At 40.1% G+C, this 22,824-nt stretch overlaps 3 protein-coding genes across 3 annotated transcripts; 2 read left to right on the top strand and 1 right to left on the bottom strand.

Annotated features, from left to right (window-relative positions):
• Positions 1–2,243: 2,243 nt before the first annotated feature.
• LOC106448384 lies at positions 2,244–4,106 on the top strand. Its single transcript, XM_013890271.1, has 2 exons — positions 2,244–3,096; positions 3,877–4,106. The coding sequence occupies exons 1-2, from the start codon at positions 2,244–2,246 to the stop codon at positions 4,104–4,106; spliced, it is 1,083 nt and encodes a 360-aa protein (XP_013745725.1).
• Positions 4,107–11,583: 7,477 nt separating this feature from the next.
• On the bottom strand, positions 11,584–15,392 carry LOC106446272 (serine carboxypeptidase-like 44). Its single transcript, XM_048765721.1, is given in 10 exon segments — positions 11,584–11,988; positions 12,365–12,482; positions 12,571–12,663; positions 12,757–12,890; positions 13,621–13,899; positions 13,993–14,168; positions 14,267–14,359; positions 14,433–14,540; positions 14,812–14,957; positions 14,959–15,392. Coding segments are annotated over 10 exon segments (1,395 nt in total). The 5' UTR covers positions 15,039–15,392; the 3' UTR covers positions 11,584–11,820.
• A 4,857-nt stretch (positions 15,393–20,249) lies between these two features.
• On the top strand, positions 20,250–22,495 carry LOC106423603. The gene is made up of 4 exons (XM_048766731.1): positions 20,250–20,825; positions 20,880–21,095; positions 21,349–21,870; positions 22,088–22,495. The coding sequence occupies exons 1-4, from the start codon at positions 20,250–20,252 to the stop codon at positions 22,493–22,495; spliced, it is 1,722 nt and encodes a 573-aa protein (XP_048622688.1).
• Positions 22,496–22,824: the final 329 nt, after the last annotated feature.

The following is a 22,824-nucleotide window of genomic DNA, read 5'->3' as shown; positions in this document are numbered from 1 at the left end:
CGACGGGACTGGTGTCTGGGTCGACGGTGGTTGAGCGGAATCGAGCGACACGGAAGTGTTGTTGTCTATCGATAGGGAGCGCGCTTCCTTACGGATCGTGCGTTCCAAACTTGCAGGATCTGGTGAGAATATCAGTTGGGATTCCTTGTTGCTTATGGTACTGCTGGGCATGTACCTGAAAATCCAAGAAAAGAAAAAAAAATTTATGTCAGAATACTTAACAAAAATCAAAGCGCCCCGGCAACGGCGCCAAATTTTACGTCGTTGTAGTATAGTGGTAAGTATTCTCGCCTGTCACGCGGGTGACCCGGGTTCGATCCCCGGCAACTGCGCCAAATTTGATACCACTCAAATTACCCTAAGGAGTGATTTATACTCTCTCAAATAAGAGGTCGAGTTGTAATACTTAGGGATCGAATTCACAGGGATCTAGGGAACCTAAGGATTCTAATATGATTTGTTAAACAAAGATGTTTTAAGAGTTTTAAAAGTAAATTGTAGTTTTATATTGAACAAGTGTTTGTTCAATAGCAGGTTTTTTTTTTGGGTTTTGGTGCTTAAAAAGGAAATAGTTAGACTAAGGGTTTTTATTGAGGAAAGTTGGAATTAAAATCCTACAGATGCCTAATGAGTTGCATGCATGATAATGTAAATCTCAACTATTTGATCAACAAGTCTTTTGGCTCTCGCGAGCATTGACTTGTTGCTATTAACTAGATCTGTGATCTCAACTCTCGTTATATTGATCTATAGAAAGTGTCGATCGATATTCCAATAGGCGTATCGATCGATACACCTTTTGCACCGTCGATCGATTATTCAAGTGTGATATCGATAGACGCGCTCTAGTCAAGCTTTATGCGCAGGTTGAATGAATGCTTACTAAGCTCACTAGATCAGCTCTCGCCTTGCTCATAGCAAGAAACATAGTTCTATTAGAATGTTTTCAGAATGAGAATTAAGCTATGGCTTTTATCAATCAATCCAAGGGCAAGCTCTAGGTAGCTAATCTAGACACATGCATTAATGAACAATTCTAAAGATGATTATCACAACTCAGCAATCTATAGTTGGGTCTAATCTCTCCTAACCTATTTAAACCCTAAAATCTAACAAGAGAACTACTCAGACATGGCTAAGCAATTCATAACAGCAGTTAAGTATAAAAACTTCATAGAATAATAAAATAGATATCAATGGAGTTCCAATCACAAATTATGACTTTGGATCTTCTCTCATATCTATCAATAAAACAATGAAACACAAAGAAAACACACTTTTTTAAGAAAAGCACCCCCCCTCCTTGCCTCTAACATGGCGGCAAAGCTTATATTATTAGGGTAAAACTCGTCAGGGGCAATCTTGTAAAATAGTAAAATCTTGGGCTTCAAGTCGGTTGTGACCAAACAGGCTTTATGCGCGCTTCGCTATCGATCGACACCATGTCATGCGTATCGATCGATTCTAGTTCTCCATTATCGACCGATTGTCGATCTCGATGGTCATCTCGGGTGCTTGCTCCAAATATCTCCAAAATGCTCCAAAATCATCACTTATCTCCAAAACACTTCTGATCTTATAAATATAATAAATAGACTCTATAATAATATAATTACTAGTAAAAACACCTATAGACTATGGTTGAAAATAGGTCAAATTGATAGTCTATCATCTAGGTCAAATTGATAGTCTATCATCTAGCCCAAACTCGAGAAGAAGTGACCGAGCTTCGAGGGATGGTCTCATCATTAATCGATAAAACTCGAAACCAAGAGGTCGCCTATCGGACCATTGCTAATCTACTAGATCAGGCCGAACGGGAACTCGCGGAACACCGAGCTAACGCCCGAGAAAGAAACCAACCACCATCCGATCCATCAAGGGGAACGCTAAATCTCCAAAATCCCGGAGTTTTCAGCACCCAAGAGTTCCCAAGCGCTCGATCCGGACGCTACATGGGCGAAAACTCACAACGACCCTCGCAGCAGGGCATGGAATGCCGAAGCTTAAGTTACAGCTGACTGGACAAAATAGATACCGGGCTACAAGGTCCGCGAAGTACGCCGATCCAATCACAAAACGGATACACGAGAATTCCACCATTGAGTCATCCAACCTCCGAGAATAGAACTCCACCTGCTACGGGAACTTTTCAGTAAGTGGGATTCGGTGACCCAATAGGACAAGCTCGACAGTACGACCCCCGTAGACCCATCGACGCGGATCCTCAAAGAGAAAACCCGATGATCCCGAATGAAACCGGAACATTCCAGAACTATATCGAAAGAAACGACGCCGAGCTCAAGAGGATACACGCCATCGTGCATATGGCGATAAGCTCCGCTCCAAACAAAGATATGGTTATCGAAGAAACAAGAAGGACTCCGTTCATGAATCGAATCGCCATCGTAAGATTACACCATGTGGGAAAACTAAAATTCCCCGAGTACGCTGGGAACACAGACCCGAAAGCTCATGTACGAGCCTTCCGACTAGCGATATCAAGAGCGCATCTCAACGACGACGAAAAAGAGGCCGGGTATTGCTGCTTCTTCGCCGAAAATCTCACCAGAGCAGCTCTTGAATGGTTTGCCGTCCTAGAAGAAAACTCGATCGACAACTTCACCCAATTAGTATCTACGTTCCTCAAACAATACTCAGTTTTCATAGAAACAAGGGTCACAGAGGCAGATCTCTGGAATCTCAAGCAGGCGCCCTTCGAACCGCTGAGAGCGTACATAAACAAGTTCAGAGAAATCAAAGCCAAGAATTTGCATCCAAACGAAGTTGTGGCCTTCGAATCGCTGAAGAACGGCGTCTGGTTCTCATCCAAATTAAGAGAAGAAACGGCAGTACGAGCACCTATCTCGTTGGACGACGCCCTACACCGAGCCTCCTACTTCGCAACCCACGAAGAAGAGGTCGCAGCCTTAAAAGAACAGTACAGTGCGAACAAAAATAACACCTCCAAAAAGATTAATGCTCCTAAAGAACCAGCAACTAAAGGGCAGCACTCCTATGCGATAAACAATTCGCCGCAAAACAAATCGTCGACGTACGATCTCAACATATTATGTGCCTTACATAACCAGAAGGGTCATTCAACCGAGGAATGTCGAGCAGTATTTTGCAGTCAAAACGAAAATAAAGAAACCAGCGAAGATACTGGAGAAGAAGAAGAAGTGCAAGCAACTCCGAAAGCCAACCGAAAAACTAAAGGCTCTTCGAATAAAAGAAATAGGGAAACCGACCTTGAAACCATAGAAAAGAGTCGACATGATTTCATGGGCACCAAAACGCGATATCCCCAGCAAAACCGAAGGTCAGACCGAAGGAAAAGTGTGCATCGGCATCACAGTAGCAATCCGCACCTTAGTGGACCTCGACAGAGCCCCCCCCCCCTCTTTCTAGAGCCGCTCAATACAATCCAAATACAAAGTCTCCCTTCGGGAAAATCCCCAACTTTAAGAGAAAGCGTAAGATGGCAAAAATCCTGGAATTACAAGAGAGACCGATCGCCCCACAAATTCTGAAAAAAGACAGCACGCGAACGGTTAATCGCAACCTGTCTGGGGGACAGAAACACTACCAACTAGAACCAAACAAAGAATGGAGCTTCCCGGCTTATGAGAAAAACAAAAAACGAATCGACTTCATATACGGAGGCTCTAAGTTCTGTAACTCGGTTAACTCGATCAAAGCATACCAACGAAAAGCCGAGAACAACATAGGAATCAAAGAACCACTATCAGGTCCCGACCATGAAATAACTTTAGACGAGAACGAAACTCCAGATCTCGACAAACCACACAACGATGCCCTCATAATTTGACGACGTCGGTGGTTGCGAACTATCTCGGGACATGATTGACACAGGAAGCTCGGCCGACATCCTCTTCTATGACGCATTCAAAAGGATGGGATTCACCAAAGCCCTCCTTAAACAAGAACGAACCCCACTAATCGGATTCGCAGGAGAAACTACTTACTCTCTCGGATCAATCAAGCTCGCCGGTACCACCGGAGAAGTCAGGAAAATCGTCAAGTTCATCGTGATAGATCGTCCAGCCCCGTTCAACGCAATTCTCGGAAGACCTTGGCTGTAGAGCATGAAGGCACTTCCCTCAACCTATCATCAATGCCTGAAGTTCCCAACTCCGAAAGGGATCGAAACTATCAGAGGAAGTCAGAAAAGTTCCAGAACCTGCTACCTCGCAAGCTTTAATGATATCGAGCCACATCCCTAATCGGCACTCAAGACCCCGAATAAACGTACAAACGTACACGAACAACAGAACAAACGACCCTACCCCTAGGGAAAAACAATCGAACTACGTTCTGACTTGATCCCTCGTCGAGGGTACGTAGGCAACTCACGACACGAGTTCAGCCACACACCAACCACAATGTCTGAAAGATGCATACCGAAACCCACTCAGAGTACGCTGACACGACAACATCAACCTCGGACCAAAAGTCAAACGACCATCTTTGTACTAAATTTGTACCATACCAACATTTTGAATAAAATGCAAGTTTGATTCAAAATACATCAAGTTCATTAGATATCTCATATCCGCAAAGTGCAAATCCTCGAAACACTCAAAAACGGCTGGCCTCGTCATCGACGATCGAATCTTTGGCAGAAGAGTTCGCAGCCTCATCATCGACGATCCAATCTTCGGAAACCAGACGAAGATCAAGATCCGGGACTGACCAATCCGGAACAGCGGCCAAATTAGCAGTGGCCTCACAGTCCTTCTCCATCTCTTTCAGACGAACGATCTCGTCTTCTACAACCAGCCCATCCTCCTTGATTTCGCTTAGCAAGTCGAGGTTGGCAACCACTTCGTGGAGTTGAATCTCGGCGGACAATTCCTTCTTCTTGTCAACCCATCTCTTCTCCAAAGAAGTGAGAACCTCTTGGAAGGCATTAGCAACCTCACGACGAGCGGCGCGAGAACCCCTACGGATATCCTGGTCACGATCGGCCTCGAGCTCCACAACCCTTGTCCTGAGGGCAGCGACCTCGGTCTCAAAGACCGCCCTTTCCTGACGAGCTCTTTTCCACTCGTCCCTCAAGACCATCGCCTCCCAGTCTTCTTCATGGCCTCTTCCTTGGCTGTCCGAAGCTCCTCTTTAAGCCTCCGGACCTCAACCTTCCCTTTCTCCACCTCGCTCTCGTTGCGAAGAGTGTGCACGCGATCCTCCATAGTCACTGCAAACACATTAAAAGCTTCCATAACCTGGAAAGGAGAAATCTCGAAAGTCAGTACCTTAGCACCCCCAACAGAAATATACATAGCTTAACAAAATCGACCTTGGAGCTTGCGACGACTACTTTGGCGCAAGCTCCCTCCTCATCAAGAGAAGCGAGAGACGGATGGCGACAATCCATGGATCTCGTACGACGAGCAAGAGAAACGAGATCGCCTTGGTCCATAGATAAAGGACCATCGCCCTCAAGGACGAGCTTCCAACCCTTCGATTCTCGCTTAGAACGAGGCGGCTGCATAACAGCCTTCGACAATCGACACCGTTTACGGCTCGTAGCAACGGAGTTGTCCTGCAAACCAGGACTCAAAGGAACAGGGGATCCTCGGCCTCCTGGGGCGCCCTCATCATCCGAGTCCAGAATTGGGATCGGAGGTAGCCCGCTAGCGATCTTTCCCACCGACCTGGAGATACGAAACGACGACCTCCTCGCAAGCTGTCTCTCCAACCTATCAGAAGGAGGAGGATAGCTAGAGGAAGCCTCAACATCTTCCTGAGAGTGCTCTGCTTCTTCCTCAGAGATGCCTGTGACCTCTGGGGCAACACCCGATCCGCCCGGCATCAAGAAAGCACCTCGAATTCGAGCAAGATCAAAAGATGACCAATCCAAGCTACCTCTCCGGAGAGCTCTGATTAAACCCCGAAGCCTGTCAGTCATAGAAGATCTTCCCGAATGAACTGAAGCAAGCAAAAAAGAAGATAAAAATCGATCAAGAACTGCTTGCGCATGTAAAAAAAAGGAAAAGAAAAGAAAAAAGCAAAAATATCAAAGGGGAGCTCACCTATGTCCTCAGCCCAATAGCGGGGAAGTTTCGAGAAATCAAAGCTTCCCACCGTCGCTTCGTCGATCTTGAAGACGAAAAACTCTTCTCACCAGTTCTGATCACGATACGGGACGCCCTGTATGATTTGACGTCCTGGACAGGGAGACATGAGAAAAGTCCCAGGGTTCTGATTGTTTCGCTTTATCAGAACGAGGTGACGAAGCTCGTCGAGGCCGAACAAAAAACCCTCCTCACGAGCCTTGACCAGGAGCGCCAGAAGATGTTTCAGGAAATCAGGGCACATCTGAGTAAGTGACAAGCCCAGCTCTGCTAAAATACTAAGGACGGGCTCCGGGATCGGAAAGAAAAGACCACAGGTCTCAAAGAAGGAGAGATACGCCCCACCGTATCCATCACGAACAGTTTCTGGAGATTCAGACGTAGAAGCTAAATCAACTACAACGGCCCGATCAACGCCGTGAACGGTGTAAAGCTCCTCGAGCCGGTCAGCCTTAATCGTCAGAAGAGGATAGAAGAAAGATTGAGCCATCTTATCAAAATTCAGCAATTAAAAGCCTTTGATCACAAAAGAAAGATAGAGAAAGAAGAAGATTGAGATAGCAAAGGAACGTTTTCGGGCACTTATAAGCCAGCGTAAGCCCTAACGGCTCTATCGCTAAGCCTAAGAAATTAAATGATTCGCCCTAAGGCGGCGCATATAGCCGTTGGACAGATAAACCATAAAAAATGCGCAAAACAACGCATGAAATCTATGATTGATCATCTCTCTTCAATCAGTCCGAAGAAAAGAGATTGGGGTACAAATGTTAGACCCAATTTCGGTCAACTACGTAGTTGGGCCTGAGAAACTTGGGCCGCGCAACCAACGAAGAAGCCCGACTCCAGCGAGCAAGAGGAGATCGATTCGAAGAGCCGGAGATCGCAGAGAGGTTGAGAGAAATCCAGAATCAATCCGCTATAAGAAGAGATTGATGGACACGAAGGAGGACACAGAGAAAACCCTAGAGAGAACCACACACACATCGACCTCATTTCACTCTGCTTTAAGTCTTTTCTCTTATCGACTTCGTTTGTAACGTTGAATTTCGTTTCTCTTGTTGTATTCGATCTTATTAATCAATAAAGTCTATTTTTGCCTACTAGAATAGGATTACATTGTTGTGGTCTGAAGATATCGTTGCCCACATCATCTCTTCTTCTCTAGATTAAACTTTCAATCATAACAAAATACTTAGTGTAGATTTTAGGATCTACACTTAACTGTCCTTGTCTCCTTAAATATGGTGTTGACTCTTAAATATGGCGTTGACTCTCTTTAGGCTCGTGGTGTGCATTTGCCCTTCTATGTTTCATCATTACCCTGGTAAAACTTTGGACTGTTGGACCGCAACCTAAGGCATGTTTATTGGGGGTTCTTAGAATGGGGATCTTAGCGTAATATAAGAACCGTCTCTTAACTTTTAACTAAGAAAAACTAAGAGCCGATTTTTAAATAAGATATTTAAGAGTCTGTTCTTAGCTTTTCTTAGTTAAAAGTTAAGAGACGGTTCTTATATTACGCTAAAAAACTCATCCTAAGAACCCCCAATAAACATGGCGTTATAGAGTGTTTGGAAGGGAGTGAAACCTACTTCCAACAGTGACCACTAACACGTTGAGCTCAGAAAAAATTTGATAAGGAAAGTAGATTACATATTCCATAACTTGTCAATGTGTATATTCTCTCATTACTTCTTCCTAAAATATCTCCTCTGTATCATTCTATATATTGTACATTGTTCTCTTCTAATGATATCATCACATTCAATATCTTTATGGTATTAGAGCTTACACGATACCTACTGACTTAAAACCCTTTTTTTTCTTTTTCTCTGCCGCCATGTCTACATCTGAAAACAACTCCCCGGTCGAGATCATCTCCACACAAACACCCACCCAAAATCTCCTTAATATCAACATGAACAATGTTTCTAAGCTAACAGCTACCAACTACCTAATGTGGAGTCGTCAAGTACGTGCCTTACTTGATGGTTACGGCTTGGGAGGCCACCTTGACGGATCTATGATCGTCCCTGCTGAAACTCTCAATGTCGATGGAGAGATCTTTGTGAATCCAGCCTACACTATCTGGAAACGCCAAGACCAACTCATTTACAGCGCCTCATCGGTGCCCTGTCTGTCAAAGTTCAACCCATTGTCTCTCGCTCAACCACTGCATCTCACGTGTGGAACACTCTATCTTCCACCTATGCCAAGCCAAGCAGAGGCCACATCAAACAACTTAAGCAACAATGAAGAACTGGAAGAAAGAAAATAAGACAATTGATGCGTACCTTCAAGGTCATATCACTCATCTGGATCAGTTGGCTATTTTGGAAAAAGCTGTTGATCATGAAGATCAACTTGATCTGATTCTTGATGGACTCCCTGAAGAATACAAGACAGTTGTCGATCAGATCGAGGGCCGTGACACACCACCAACAATCACCGAGCTTCATGAAAAGCTGTTGAACCACGAGGCCAAGCTACTCGCCAGTACTGAGGTCGTCTCCTCCCCTGTTCCTGATACTGCTAATGTGGCACAACAAAGGAACCACATCAACAACAACACGTTCAAAAATCGTCAGCGCTCAAACAACAACAACTTCAGGAACAACTACAACAACTATCAAACTCAACCGAGAAAAGATAGTCGCTCTCCAAGACCATACCTAGGTCAATGCCAAATTTGTGGTGTTCAAGGCCATTCCGCCAAAAGATGCCCTCAGCTTCTCACGCACCAGTCCTCCAACCAAATAATGACGACTCCATTCAAACCTTGGCAACCAAGAGCTCATTTTGCAGCTGGATCATCCTATGGGCCAGAGAATTGGCTCCTTGACAGTGGTGCCACACACCATCTCACATACGACCTGCAAAACTTGTCATTACATCAGCCTTATCAAGGAACTGATGACGTGATGATCGCTGATGGTAGCAGTCTCTCAATCTCTCACACTGGTTCTATATTCTTGCCTTCTAATACTAGAGCTTTAGCATTACATAAAGTTCTTTGTGTTCCAAATGTTAACAAGAATCTCATATCAGTATACCGCCTATGCAACCCACGGCCCAGATAAATCCACTTACAAATACTTTGCCTCCCAACCCAGCAAACATCAACCAAAATATAAACCCAACGCCACCAACTCCTATTCCGGCCCAAATAACTCCAAACCAAGCCCAAACCCTACAACCAACAAACACATCCATAACTCAGCCCACAAACACTTCATCGTCGTCTCAAACACATAACCCCGATCCCGTCCCAATAACTCAATCTCCACCGTGTCCACCATAAAATGTTCATCGGATGCAAAACCGTTCCAAAAACCATATCCTCAAACCAATCAACAAATTAACCCTCACCGCACAACTCCTCAAATCTCCGTCCTCAGAACCGCGAACAATCCAACAAGCTCTAAAAGATGAACGATGGGTCAAAGCTGCTTCAACTGAATTTGATGCCATGTTACGAAACAGAACATGAGATCTTGTTCCCCCACATCCAAGTCAGAATCTGGTTTCCTGTAGATGGCTCTTCACGACAAAGTATCTACCCGATGGAACAGAGGAGCGTCGCAAAGGGAGGCTAGTTGCTCGAGGATTCAATCAACGCCACGGAATTGATTATGCTGAAACGTTTAGTCCGGTAATTAAATCAACAACCATACATACAGTGCTTGATATTGCTATGAAGAAAAATTGGGCTGTGAAGCAACTTGATGTAAATAACGCCTTCTTGCAAGGGGATCTCACTGAAGAAGTATACATGTCTCAACCTCCAGGATTCATTCTCCAGGATTCATTGATCAAAACAAACCCCACTATGTTTGCAAACTCAACAAACCAATCTACGGCCTCAAGCAAGCACCGCGGACCTGGTATCAATCCTTGAAGACTCACCTTTTCAATGGCGGCTTTATAAACTCTCCAGCTGATACCTCCTTGTTCATCAGGCGGGCAGGTCCTATATTGACCTATGTCCTTGTCTATGTGGACAATATTCTCGTTACAGGGAATGATCAGAGAGTCATTGCCATGGTTCTTCAATCTCTTGCTGATCGGTTCTCAATCAAAGATCCCACTGATCTCCATTACTTCCTTGGAATCGAAGTAACACGCATACCTCAAGGGCTTCATCTTATGCAACGGCGCTATATACAGGATCTCCTAGCCAAGAACAACATGCTTGATGCAAAACAAGTCGCCACTCCACTCCCGTCTTCACCTAAGCTCACACAAAGTACTGGTACACCTCTCTCTGATGCTACACAATATCGGTTAGTTGTTGGCAGCTTACAGTACCTGGCGTTTACAAGGCCTGACATCACGTATGCCGTCAACAGACTATCCCAGTTCATGCACAAGCCCACAGATGAACATTGGCAAGGTGCAAAACATGTTCTCCGATATCTTGCCGATACCCCAAGCCATGGTATTTTCCTCAAAGCTGCATCACCGATGACACTACATGGATTTTTTACGCTGACTGGGCCGGGGACACTCACGACTACATCTCCACCAATGCCTATGTACTGTACCTTGGCAGTAACCCTATCTCTTGGTCTTCGAAGAAACAAAAAGGGGTGGCTAGGTCCTCGACAGAGGCAGAATATCGTGCTGTTGCTAACATCACCTCTGAGATCACCTGGATCACATCGCTCCTCTCTGAACTTGGCTCCAAACCACCAGCGGTTCCAGTTGTCTATTGTGATAATATTAGCGCAACATATTTATGTGCTAATCCCGTGTTTCATTCTCGGATGAAGCATATAGCTTTGGATTATCATTTTGTTAGGAATCAGATTCAAGGAGGGGTTCTTCGTGTCTCACATGTATCTACAAGGGATCAACTTGCGGATTGCCTCACAAAACCACTCTCACGCCAACATTTCCCGCAGACAAGGATCAAGCTTGGAGTTAAAGTAGATTACATATTCCATAACTTGTCAATGTGTATATTCTCTCATTACTTCTTCCTAAAATATCTCCTCTGTATCATTCTATATATTGTACATTGTTCTCTTCTAATGATATCATCACATTCAATATCTTTAAAATTATCATGTTCTTTTGCTTTTAACTCGATAAAAAATTATCATGTTTGTTTTCTTTTTCTTTTTCCCCTCCCCACTAACACAAACTTTCTTGTCCTTCTATGTTTCATCATTGCCCTGGTAAACCTTCGGACGGTGGGAATTGCATCTCTAAAGAGAGTTTGGAAGGGATTGAAACCTACTTCCAACAGTGACCCCTAACATGTTGAACTCGGAAAAAAATTATCATGTTTTCTCTTTTAACTCGACAAAAATTTAGCATGTTTTTTTTCTTTTCATTTTGCTCCCCTCCTCCCACCAACACAAACTTGCTTGTCCTTCTATGTTTCATCATTGCCCTGGTAAAGCTTCGAACTGTTGGACCGCATCTCTAAAAAGGGTTTGGAAGGGAGTGAAACGTACTTCGAACAGTGACCACTAACACATTGAGCTCGGAAAAATATTATCATCTTTTTTTCTTTTAACTCGGATAAAACTATCATGTTTCTATAACCGACACATATATTATGACGCATTCAATAATGCTTCTAACTGAAATAACGAATCCCATCTCCAAGAGCAATACATTTAAAGAAAGAACAAAACATGCACTGCATTGTTCATAGACTTAAACCACCATTTTGACCAACTCCAAACAAAAAAAAAAGAAAAGCCTTCCCCTTTCAATCATGAAGAGGAGGAGGTGATTTATTTGGCAATCTCCGGCCAAGCACAAAGCTGCTGAACAAATGCAAAGCTCGTGAAGGCTGCGCGTATGGCACCATATGAGCAGCTCCTCTGACAGTTGCGAATGTCAGTATATCCCCATACTCTATTACCCATCCGCCAACCTACATCACGTCAAATAAGTTTACAATTGGGGGGGTAGACGTAAGCACCGATCCAAACATTAATAATGCAACTGTCGTAAGAAATTTACATCACATAAACGAAGCCAAAATAAAAACAAAATTTAGTCTAGTCGAATTGAACATAGTCGATTAAAAGTGAATTCATAAACAAAAATAAAATTGTACACCTAAAACTTGCAACATGAGTCTTGCATAATTATTTTTATTTTCATACTTTCCCTACCTTTAATACGAAAACACCCAACCAAATGGAACCTTGTTTACTTTCAACAATCGAAAGACAAAGAAATCGAACCAAGGAAAAAACGAATGTTCAAAATTAAGGAGGGCAGAGCATATTTTCTGTGGAGCAAACCTGTCCTTTGTGGAACCAAGCTCCATAGGGAACTGTAGTGTTGAAGTTGAGATCCTCTGCTAATTCTTTTACAAGAGTCCTTGAACCTAGAAGAGGAATCACTGAATCTTCATCCCCACTACAATTTGCGATTTGAATAAGAACAATGTGTGTTTTACTAGGTAGAACTCGAAGAATGGAAAGAAAAAATTGTGTGTGCACATTACCTGAAGACCCAAATAGGGATTTTCCTCGTCAGGATTCTCTTAAGAATCGGAAGTATGTTCATGTTCCCGTCAGTGTCACTGTAGTTCAAGAGGCTGTGAAGGTGAGACATAACCACAGAGTTAGAAATAAAATTCTGAGATGGAGATTGAGATAATGAGATCAAAATGCGTGAAGTTAAACATTACCCGCTGCACATAGACCATGAATATGGCAGATTTGTTCGGTTAGCATGAAGAGCCTGTTGAACCTCAGGAAGACTCAGATACAACTGCTCTTCGTAGCTCATGCACACGTCCACCCCAACACTTATTTTTGTACCCTAAAATCATTTTCATAGCATCTTTACATAAAATCATCTTCATAGCATTTTTTGTAGGTAAAAAATATTTACACTTGGAGATATTAACAAAAACTATCCGTTCTCAAATGCCGGCTCTTTCTCTTGTTTTTGCAATTTTCATAAGCATATTCAAAAAAAAACTTTCTCAAAAAACCATAATAAAATTTATTTTCAGATAAAATAAAATTTCAGCCTTCAGAAATTACTTTAGCAAAAAAAAAAAAAAAAAAACGAAACGAAAAAAAAAAGTTTTCTTCTATTTTCATATTTTTGTTACAGTATGTAGACCAAAAACATTTACAGGGATACGAACACATTTTCTGCATATATATGAGAAATTCTGTAATATTTTTAAATTCAAAGAAAAAATAAATAATCATATATTCATAAAATATTTTGTCTTGGAAAACTTATTTCTATTACTAAAAGTAAACATAGTCCTTTTACAAAAAAATAAAAGTAAACATAGTCTTTTGGACAAAACAGTAACGAGTCTAAACTAAAACATAGTCTTTTGGACAAAACAGTAACGAGTCTAAACTCAAACATAGTTGTTTTTTCACATTTACGCTAGGGGTTTTAATCAGCAGGAAAAAAAATTCAAGATACTAAACATAGTGGTTTTGTTCAGAATTTTTCAATCTAAATAATGTAGAAACAAAAATGCTAAAAAACCTAAACATAGTGGATTTGTTCGGTTTTTTCTTACCATTTTCTTGAGCCTGAGCTCTTGCTCGACAAGGGTCGGATAGCAGATATCAAGGAGCACGTCGTAGTAATTAACGTACTGAGTGATTATGGTTCCTGCTTCACTCATTGCGTCTTCACAAGGTTTGCTTATGTTGTGTGAACTTGAGAATGTGTAATCTTCAAAGTTGCATTGGTTCATGATAGTGAGGCCAAGTTCATCAGAGATCATCCCGTGTGACCAGAAGAACTCATACGTGGCTGGAACATCTCGGTCAAGCTTCAGAAGCGGATTACCGACCTAATCAAACCAGATGTATTTCTCAAAAACAGAGCTTGTAAAACAGAGATTTGAAAAATAACATATTTTGTTTGTATAGTTCTTATTACTTACTGCAATACCCTTTAGCTTGAATCTATTTGAGTGTCTTGAATTGTATTCAAGTATTACATCAGCTAGTTGAGGTATATAGTGTCCAGCATAGCTTTCACCAGCGAGAAAGAGGTTTCGTGTCCTGAATTCTGGAAACTTTTCTAACCATCTTAACAAGAACACCAGCATATCCTTGGCTAATATTGAAAACACCATTTAATAACAAGTCTTTTTGTAAAGGAATTAATAAGCACCGATAATAAAAAATTTAATTATTTGAAATATTATATATTACCGGTGGATCCATCGCCAGTGGTGTAATCTGAAGTTGTGTTCGAGTAAGACCATCCTACTCCAGCCGGTGAATCCACAAACAACAGATTTGAGGCTACATCCCAACATTTATTATATTAACAAACTTTTGTCCTTGTTGAAAGATATTAAAAGAGAGTGATAGAAACCTTTGTTCCAAGATTTGGAGTTTCTGCGGAGGCCACGACCATCTCCAGCGGGGTAAAATGGACCCAACTCTGTAAAAGCTCCTCCCCCAATGGAAGAACATCCGGGCCCTGCAACAATACCTCAGTTTTAACCAAACCTAATTGCATCTGGACCCAAATAGTTTAAAAACTTGGATGGTTTGATTACTTTAAGCAAAATGCATTACTCTTTTATACATTTTATTGGGGATTAAAATGAGGAAACAGTAAACTGTTAATTTATTTTACACTACGACAAGTTTATGTTTTTCTCTAAACAACCAAATTCTAAAGAAAAACTAGAAAAGCGTGCTAAACAGTACAGAGAAGAGAAACAAGAGAAATAATGACCAAAGCAAACCTCCATTGAGCCAAAGGGTTAAAGGTTTTGTGTGTGGTTGCTTCTCAGCTTCCACAAAGTAATAAAAGAGGCTCCGACCAGCTTTGATGTCGACATCAACATAGCCAGCGAACTGTCTGAATGCAACTTCCGGTTGCCCAGGCAGCTAAATTATGATTATTCCCCAACCATTGCAGAACCATCACCATTACTGCTACATAAAAGAACATCCACTTACCGCTCGCCATTTCTCTCTTCTTTTTCTGGTCTCGCTCTTCTGTGACTGTGTTAACTTCCGCTCTTGTTTCTGTGCCTAGTGCACATGTAACTTGTATATATAATGTATATGCCCAAAGTATTCTTATCAACTACGTATTTCACTCTTTTATCCATGATTTTTAGGACCAGTTCAAACACAGCGGCCGTGGATTGCTGGTGCAGTTGTGGGAGTCGGCGAATGTGAATGTTTATAGTTTCTAGCGTTGTTAAGCGATTTGTACGGTTGGCAGGGGTGGAGCCAAAGAAGAGTATATGGGGTCATATGACCCCAATAAATTTTGTGAAAAAAAAAATTTAGTGTATATTTAAAAAAAACTCCTTTAATATTTTCGTAAATTTTGGTATTTGACCCCACTAATTTATGTTGTTCTCATATGTCCCTATTAGAAAAAATATGTTTTTTATAGTAACATATATTGTCAAGTTTTAATATAAAATTTATATATTATGAGTCCGGTAAAAAATATTTTTAGCTCCCCCACTGAGAGTTGGTACAACGATTAAAAATTAAGTGTAACGAAATATTTATGATTGGTTGATTATGAAATCGGTTTAATAAAAAAATAACAAATATTAAACATTACAACATTATAAAAATATAAAAACATACTAATATGAAAAAATATAATAATTATTAAAATTGTTTTGAAGATTTATATTAGAACTTCTAAAAGAATATTTTTTTTATTTTATATATGTATATATCTTTATATATATATATATACTAATGTTTAAAATTTAGAGTGAATTTTTTTGTTTAAAGTTTATATAAAATAAATTAAATTAAATATATATTTTTTATTTAAAATATTTAGTTTTAAAAATTTTAAATTTTATTTTTTATTTTTATTTATCCACACAAACAAACTTTTGATTTTAAAAGGTTTAGAATGGTTTGAAACGATTTATAGCATTTTTGTAATTGTTATAAAACACCAACAATCGATACCAGATGCAAAAACTGCAACTGCATTTATGGATGATAGTTGAGAAATCAGTTAGATCCAAAGTTATTACTTACATGCCTTGTTCAAAAACGCGGACGAACTGCCGCTTAATCGTCCGGAAAAACGCTCCACGGACCTTCACTGTGGCGAATTGCACCGGTGCGGTGACATTATGCAGCCAGCCGCGTATTGACCGCGTAGACTGTGGTTTAAGAAACTCAGCCGTGTTATAGCGTATGTTTTTGTGCGGTTATGAGGTTTAAAAATTGAAAATCTCCAATTTATCCAGTTTTTATAACTATAAAATTTTAAAACTTGATTTTGGGTTATAAAACGATCAAATCTATCTGTAATCTACAAGGAAACAAGATAAATCGACAAAAATGGTGAAGAAAAAAAAAATCAGAGGCGGCTGCTTAGATTTGCAGAGGAAAGAGGTAGGAGACGAGGAGAGAAACGTAATTTGATACTCATTAAACCTAATACAAAAACGTCGATAAATTGGGTAAAATGGAGCTTCGAAACTAAGTGGGGACGTAATGATACACGTGAACATGATATTTAAACCACTAGACCAAATTACTTTCTATGTTACTTGGCGTTTGCAATTTTATATAACCGATTCATAAATTTATTTGATTTGATTTGATCCGATCCATATTAATTTCATATATCACGAATATAAATATTATTAATATTAAATTATTAAAAACTAGGCTCCGAATACTCCCCGATTTTTTTCTGATTTTTCAATAAATTGCTAGGCCCGGATCAGCCGCACGCTTTACGCGTAGCTTACGCGTAGCTTACGCGAGTTTCCAAACAAGGCTTACAGGTGTTGTTGATAACTCATTGTCAGTTTTAGTGTAGATAAAATATCCATGGATTTTGATTCACTTTACTATTACTTTCTACTTTATTCGAAACATTTGAATATTCATATACTAAAATATCAAATTTTAATATTCAATATTCATAAAAATGAAATTTAATAATAAATACTAATAATTTAAAAGAAAGATATGTTCTATGTTCCACCATATGCATATAAAAGAATAATATATAATTATTATTCGGTTAAATACAATTAGAATTACATTACTTAAAGTAGGAGAGAGATATGTTCCTTGTTTAATGAAAATCTGCCTAATGAAAACCAAATGTCTATCAGAACCAGATTAATGCTTCTACTGTCTTGACAACTATGTGACTAATATTGTTAATTATAAAGGCTAAACTTAAAAAAAAAAATGAAAGAAGGCTGTAGCAATCAATTAGATCAAATCTCAGCCAATTTAGGTCGGTTGAATTAAAAGTTAGTTAGCCGAATATTCAAAATTTGGCGAAAGATTAATTTTAATATCAATATAAGAATTTTTTTTATTGTTAAAATATCAATATAATAAGTTGAGAACTGTATCAACCATTTCAACAATGAAGCAAACATTAACCTTCAATATGTGTGGGAGCTGTCACCTAAATTGAAATATGGGATGCTATCATGTGATTATTCTATCTGGCACTGATGAAGATGCTATTCGAAAATTAGGGTTGAATTAAGTTTGAAATTTAACATTTACACACAAAATTATTCGAAATCATTTTTGTACAGTTGTATTATTTTCTGCTAACTAAAAAGTATTATTTTATGCGATAAATCACTTTGTCAAACGAAATAGTAATTTTTTTTATCAAACCAAATAGTAATTATATAGTGATGTTTCCTAACTACTTTTTCCTAACTACATTGTTATTTCAAACATAAAATGGTACAAGAATATACAGACAGCGTTAAACATAGCAAGGGATAAGAGAGGAGTGCTTATCAATGGGACAAGCTCTGCGATAAAAAGGAACTGTTTTAGTGGTGATAACTTCGATGATTGAGGCTAAGTGTCAGAGGATGAGCGGCATGGGTTCGCTCTGGAGACACCCTAGTTGCAACTGCAATGATTTTGGATGTGTTGTTTATGCGGTCAGTGACTATTCAAAGTAATTCGTAATATGGCAGAGATGGAATAGATTTACTATTCGAAGTAATTCCTATATATATATTTTTAAAGGCTTTCTAGATATTGTTGACAAAAAAAAAATGTCTCCAACTATTTTCTATAATATACCTTTTTTTGGTTTTCTAATGCCAAAATGAAATATTATATATATATATATATATATATATATATATATATCTTTTTTTTAAAGGCTTTCTAGATAATTCCCAACATTACTATATTATTTTTTTGTTGTTTAAAGTTATTTGTTAATGTCTCCAACTATTTTCTATATTATACCTTTTTGTTTTCTAATGCCAAACAAAAATAATATTTCATTTTGTCTTAGTCGAATAAATTCGTATGATTCTTAAATGAAAGTAGAATTCTCATTAAAAATATTAAGAAAAATAGTTTTAATATAGTTTCAGTTTAGCACTTCCATACAGTATGGCTAATTATATATTCTACGTAATGAGCAACTTGTGGAAATAGGATGAGGTGAAGATAGTTTCCGTTTAGTACTTCCATACAGTATGGCTAGTTATATGTTCTACGCTATGAGCAACTTGAGCAATGGGTTGAAGTGAAGAACTTAAAGTTTATTTATTTTTTATTTTTTGGTGAAAAAAGTTTAGGGGTTTTTACCAAAACTAACCCACAACTTGATTTTAACCCCAAACCTATACCCAAACTTGAATCAAATGCAGAACTAACCTAAAAGCGTAGTGAAATTACAGCTCAGCCCCTTGTGAGCAAACAAAAAAAAAGAAGCCATTTTTACGAATATAGCCCCAGTAAGTCGTCTGCGATGTTGGAAGTCGTCTGGACGACTGAAGTTTAAGTCGTCTGAACGACTGAAGTTTAAGTCGTCTGGTACCAGTTTATTTTAAAAATAATTTATAAATCTTGTAAAAAAATATTTTGATGCGTGAAAAATAAAAATCAGGTGATTATAAACAGTTTTAAGTGATATAAATTAAGATATGATAAAATTGATTTGTTTTGAAGATAGATGAGTGGAAGTATTGAATCATGATATTCTTTGGTTTAGGAGTTTGGCAAACATATGTTGTAGTATTGTATGTATTGTTAGGGTTAGATCTTGGAAAACTAAAATGTTTTTTTCAAATATTAGTTTTCACCTATATGTGTTTATTTCTGTGTATAGTAAACACTTTTCAAGTTTGATTTGATTTTATGGAGTGTTTAATTAGATAATTAAGTTTAGGGGTTATGTTTAGGGTGTGGACGACTTATATTTCAGTTGTCTGTTGAATAATTTACACGGACGACGTAATATTCAGTCGTCCACATCGTACCGAACCGTTAATTTACCAATGTACGTTTTAACCTAACCGGATCATTTACCGGACATATAAAAGCTATTTTTTCACTATTTCACAACTTTACGAAACCCTAGCGCCGATTCTCTCCAACGGCGATTTCGAAGGCGATAAGACGAAAACCCTACCGTGGTCGTGTTCCGCCGTTATCTTCGCCGGTAATCTCTCCGATTACGATGAATCTCGTTTCTCCTTCATGCCGTAGAGTATTTTCGTAGTTTAAACTGACCGTCCGCTTCCTTTTTTTCAGATCTGAAATCTCGTTTGCCAAACTCCGCCGCCGGTATGTTATTTCTCATGTATTAAGGCGTTTAGCCGCCGGAAAACCCTAAATATTTTAGTATTGATTACTCAGACGACTTCCAGGAAGTGAGAAGACTACTTGGACGACTTCCAGGATGTCTTCTATGATGTCTTACTCTCTGGAAGACTTACATGTAAGTCGTCTGAGTAGTCTTCTCACTTCATGGAAGCCGTCTGGAAGTCTTTGTCAGACGATTTTGTCAGAAGACTTCCAGACGACTTTACAGGAAGTCCAGACGGCTTTACAGGAAGTTCAGACGACTTCCAGACGACTTTACAGGAAGTCCAGACGACTTTTAGGAAGTCCAGACGACTTTCAGACGACTTCCAGACGACTTCCAGACGACTTCCAGACGACTAACAAGTAAGTCGTCCCAGAAGCCTTCCAGACGACTAACAAGTAAGTCGTCCAGAGAGTAAGACATCGTAGAAGACTTCCTGGAAGTCGTCCAAGTAGTCTTCTCACTTCCTGGAAGTCGTCTGAGTAGTCTTCTCACTTCATGGAAGCCGTCTGCAAGTCTTCTATAGCATTTAGCATAGTGCGCAACCTATGTGTTTGAGATGGTTGTTTGTGATTATTTGCAGGCCTTAAAATGGATTTACCAGAACTCCCGCCGAGGATGTTTACATTAGGAGAAGAGCCCGATGCAATCAGGAGCATTTCGTATCATTCTGATGACACGAAGTTGTTTAAAGCTCTATGTGATTGTCTCACAGCTGACGAATATGAGGATCTGAAGGCGTCGAAGTTAGGAGTGTTCATCAAATTCAAGGAGCTTGACTTTGGTTGGACTTCAAGGCTGGTACATTTTTTGCTCTGTTTCCAGCTGGACATCAAGAAGAAGTTTGAGCTCTGGAGTCTTGTCGTTTCACAACCTGTGAGGTTTTCACTGATAGAGTTTGAACACCTCACTGGGCTGAACTGCGATTACATCAAGGACCTGGAAAATCCAAGGTGTGAGGTTACGTCGGAGATGGCTGCTTTCTGGGAGAAGATGCGTGTTGATATCGATACTGGGCCAAGTATTGAACAGATAACAGAAGCATTTTACAACTGCGACGAGTGGTCTCCGGACGATCGCATGCGGCTGGGATACCTTGCCATCTACGCAGGATACATCGAAGGGAAAAAGTTCTCATCCGCTACATCAGCTAGTCTTGCAAGGCTAGTGATGGATTTAGAAAAATTTGAGAATTATCCATGGGGGAGAGTGGCGTTTAAGGTGCTGATGGATTCTCTGAAGGCAAAAGACTTGACGCAAACTGGTTACACTGTTGATGGGTTCATACAAGTGCTCCAAGTGTGGGCGTACTATGCTATGCCAGAATTGGGTGCTAATTATGGGTCTCCCATACCAAACAGACCGTCTCCACTGTTGCTGGCTTACAGGGGTGGCAAAAGACAACGCAAATGTTTTAAGGCTGCTATCAATAAACAGGTACTTAACTTCACTCCTAAGACTTCTCAGACGACTTAAAGTTAAGTCGTGTGGATCGTCTTCCAACAAAAGACCACTCAGACGACTTACTTTTAAGTCGTCTGAGTGGTCTTTTTGTTGGAAGACTTCTAGACGACCTAACTTTAAGTCGTCTGAGAACAAAATACTTCTCAGACGACTTAACTTTAAGTAGTCTGAGAACAAAATTCTTCTCAGACGACTTAACTAAGTTTATATCTTTTATTTATTGCAGACTATCGTGAAGAACTTCGTTCAGAAGGATTTTGATGAAATGTTTCCAAAATGGGACGGAGACGTAGATGACCCTGCCGCGGATAACATAATTAAAGTCATGTTTAATGATCCTGGATGGGAGTGGACCATGGAATGCTGGCCAGTCACCGGTACTCGCAAGATTGTGAAGATGGAAGTGAGTCCAGTGAATAATGAAGTGAGTCCCGTGAAGTCAGAGAGTGTTGTGAAGGAAGAAAGTAGCAGACCTCGGAAGAAAGCTCGTAAAGGGTCTTCTGTTTCTGCTGAGACACCTGCGGCGGGTAGTGAAGGGATGACGCATCAGCAGATTGAAAAGTCCTTGAAGGACATATCTGATGCCATTAATCTTGGCTTTGGGACGTGCCTTAAGGAGCTCAAGTTACTGGCGGATAGGATGGTAGCTGTGGAGAAGAAGGTGGGAATCACCAACAGAGGGGGTTCATCTGATGATCGTCAACTTACAACCACTTCAAATCCACCAAAACCTGCTGACGAACCCGGGGTTAGTACCAAAACCTCTCCCAAAATTGCAGAGAAGAGAGTCACTAGGCAAAGTGTTAGGAAGAGTCAGGACTGATGTGCTTTGTTTCTAGTGTGCTTTGATGAACCACTGTATGCCTTGATTCTGAACATGTGTGCTTTGTTTCTAGTGTGAATTTGATCTTTGCTGTAAGGGCTTTTGTTAATAGTTTTTAAACACTGTGAACTCGAAATTGCAGAGTGAAAGTGTGAATGGGGCGAAAGCAGGACGGAAGGAAGCCAAAGAACCGAGTCTTACTACAGAACCGAGTTCCTCGAGAGAGCTCTGTCTTGTGAGTCCTGCAGCCGACTTACCGAGTGATGATCCTAGCCTTCTTATATTGGACAAACAAGTTCCCACCGCTTCAGATTTACTCGTTGAAGAAGCTAGAAGGCAGACAAAGAAGGAGACTGCTTTGGTGAATCTCCGTAAAAAAAGTGTGCGAGAAAGGAAGCTTGCTCCCACACAGCAAACTCCTTTTAAGGGAAACAGCACTGCCAAACAGATCATTCCAAACAAACAGGTTGGCGGAGGCTATGATCCTTTTGCACCCTATGACAAGATGAAGTCGAAGGAGCTCACTGCTTGGGTGCAAAAAGATCCGTAAGTTGCTGTTAAAAATATGCTTATTTATATTTGATTAAAAAAAGCTTCTATTTGATTATTTACATTTTGTGTTTGCAGTTCTTATAAACTGCCTCTGAAAAAAAAACCACGTAGATGTCCAAGTCGATTTTATCAGGTCCTCCGAACCTCCTTAGAATGGCTGACCGACCATGTAAGTCTTCTGGTAGTTATCTGGTACTTTTCTGATTTGTATAAGTCGTCTGTGAGTCGTCTGTGAGTCGTCTATAAGTCGTCTGGTAGTTATCTTACGTAAGTCGTCTATAAGTTGTCTGTCAGTCGTCTGTAAGTTGTCTATAAGTCGTCTGGTAG

This window comes from Brassica napus, chromosome C8 (genome assembly GCF_020379485.1).
Source record: "Brassica napus cultivar Da-Ae chromosome C8, Da-Ae, whole genome shotgun sequence".
NCBI lineage: Eukaryota > Viridiplantae > Streptophyta > Magnoliopsida > Brassicales > Brassicaceae > Brassica > Brassica napus.
This window is presented reverse-complemented; position numbering and strand designations above follow the sequence as displayed.

Coding starts and splice junctions, on each gene's coding strand:
- LOC106448384 (XM_013890271.1), top strand. CDS start 2,244: ATGATCCCGAATGAAACCGGAACATTCCAGAACTATATCGAAAGAAAC. Junction 3,097..3,876: donor TGCCTTACATAACCAGAAGG/GTCATTCAACCG, acceptor TGATTGACACAG/GAAGCTCGGCCGACATCCTC.
- LOC106423603 (XM_048766731.1), top strand. CDS start 20,250: ATGGATTTACCAGAACTCCCGCCGAGGATGTTTACATTAGGAGAAGAG. Junction 21,096..21,348: donor AGGCTGCTATCAATAAACAG/GTACTTAACTTC, acceptor TATTTATTGCAG/ACTATCGTGAAGAACTTCGT. Junction 21,871..22,087: donor AACCTGCTGACGAACCCGGG/GTTAGTACCAAA, acceptor TCGAAATTGCAG/AGTGAAAGTGTGAATGGGGC.